Source organism: Bison bison, unplaced genomic scaffold (assembly GCF_000754665.1).
Source record: "Bison bison bison isolate TAMUID 2011002044 unplaced genomic scaffold, Bison_UMD1.0 scf7180017864160, whole genome shotgun sequence".
In the NCBI taxonomy this organism is placed as follows: Eukaryota; Metazoa; Chordata; class Mammalia; order Artiodactyla; family Bovidae; genus Bison; species Bison bison.
This window is the reverse complement of record NW_011494732.1, coordinates 6,687,359-6,688,415: the sequence shown is the minus strand read 5'-3', so window position 1 is coordinate 6,688,415 and position 1,057 is coordinate 6,687,359. Positions and strand designations below refer to the sequence as shown.

The 1,057-nt window shown below is 58.5% G+C and overlaps 1 protein-coding gene across 1 annotated transcript in view; it reads left to right on the top strand.

Annotated features, from left to right (window-relative positions):
• SETD1B (SET domain containing 1B) overlaps positions 1-1,057 on the top strand; it is a 21,619-nt gene that overhangs the window by 4,364 nt on the left and 16,198 nt on the right. The window contains 2 exon segments of the mRNA XM_010841425.1: positions 1-80; positions 83-624. Of these exon segments, the coding sequence (XP_010839727.1) occupies positions 1-80; positions 83-624 (622 nt within the window).

Sequence of the window (1,057 nt, the reverse complement as noted above, 5' to 3'; positions counted from 1 at the left end):
CCGTGACAGTGGCGAGTTCCGAAGAGCACCCGCGCCCCCACCCCTGCCACCCGCCGAGCCCCTGACAAAGGAGAAGCCTGGCCCCCGCCTGGACCCCCGCCCCCTGAGGCTAACAGCATAGAGCTGGGTGGTCGGCCAACCTTCGGCTGGAGTCCTGAGCCTTGTGACAGTCCCGGCACGCCTACGCTGGAGTCCTCGCCCGCAGGGCCAGAGAAGCCCCATGACAGCTTGGACTCTCGGATCGAGATGCTGCTGAAGGAGCAGCGCACCAAGCTGCCCTTCCTTCGGGAGCAGGACTCAGACACAGAGCTGCAGATGGAGGGCAGCCCCATCTCCTCCTCCTCCTCCCAGCTCTCCCCACTGGCCCCCTTTGGCGCTAACTCTCAGCCAGGCTTTCGAGGCCCTACACCACCCTCTTCGCGCCCCTCCAGCACTGGCCTGGAAGATATCAGCCCCACGCCACTGCCTGACTCAGATGAGGATGGTGAGCTTGATCTGGGCCTGGGGCCTCGGCCCCCACCCGAGCCGGGTCCCCCAGACCCTACTGGTCTTCTGGGTCAGACAAGTGAGGCGGCCTTGGACCTGGCTGGAGACAGGACCCCAACCTCAGAGAAGATGGATGAGGTACCACATAATGTTTGTCTGTCTGTCTGGGCTTGGTTTTGTCTGTCTTGTGGCACCCTCTTTCCTCCCTGAGGATAACTACAACACACAAGCAACAGGGCCAGGAGAGCCAAAATAACAGGTCAAAAATAAAAAGAACGTGCAGAAAGCATCAGGGGCCGTGACTGAGCAGTTGGTTTGCCTCTGAGCTCCCTAGCAGCTTTGGCGAAAAGGGAAACTTGACCTAGATCTGTTGCTCTCCATGTTAGGTTATGGGAAGTTGAGACTTTTCTGGGGGATAAAGTCTGAATTGAGCTTCTTTGGTTGAAGTCTGAGATCCCAGAGAGTGTGGACAAGTGATGGTTTTGGGTCCCTTCCTCTGTTGGGTAGCTAAGGGCCTGGTCAAGACTAGTCCTGACACTCAGACAGTTACGGGGAAAGGGAGTAACCAGAG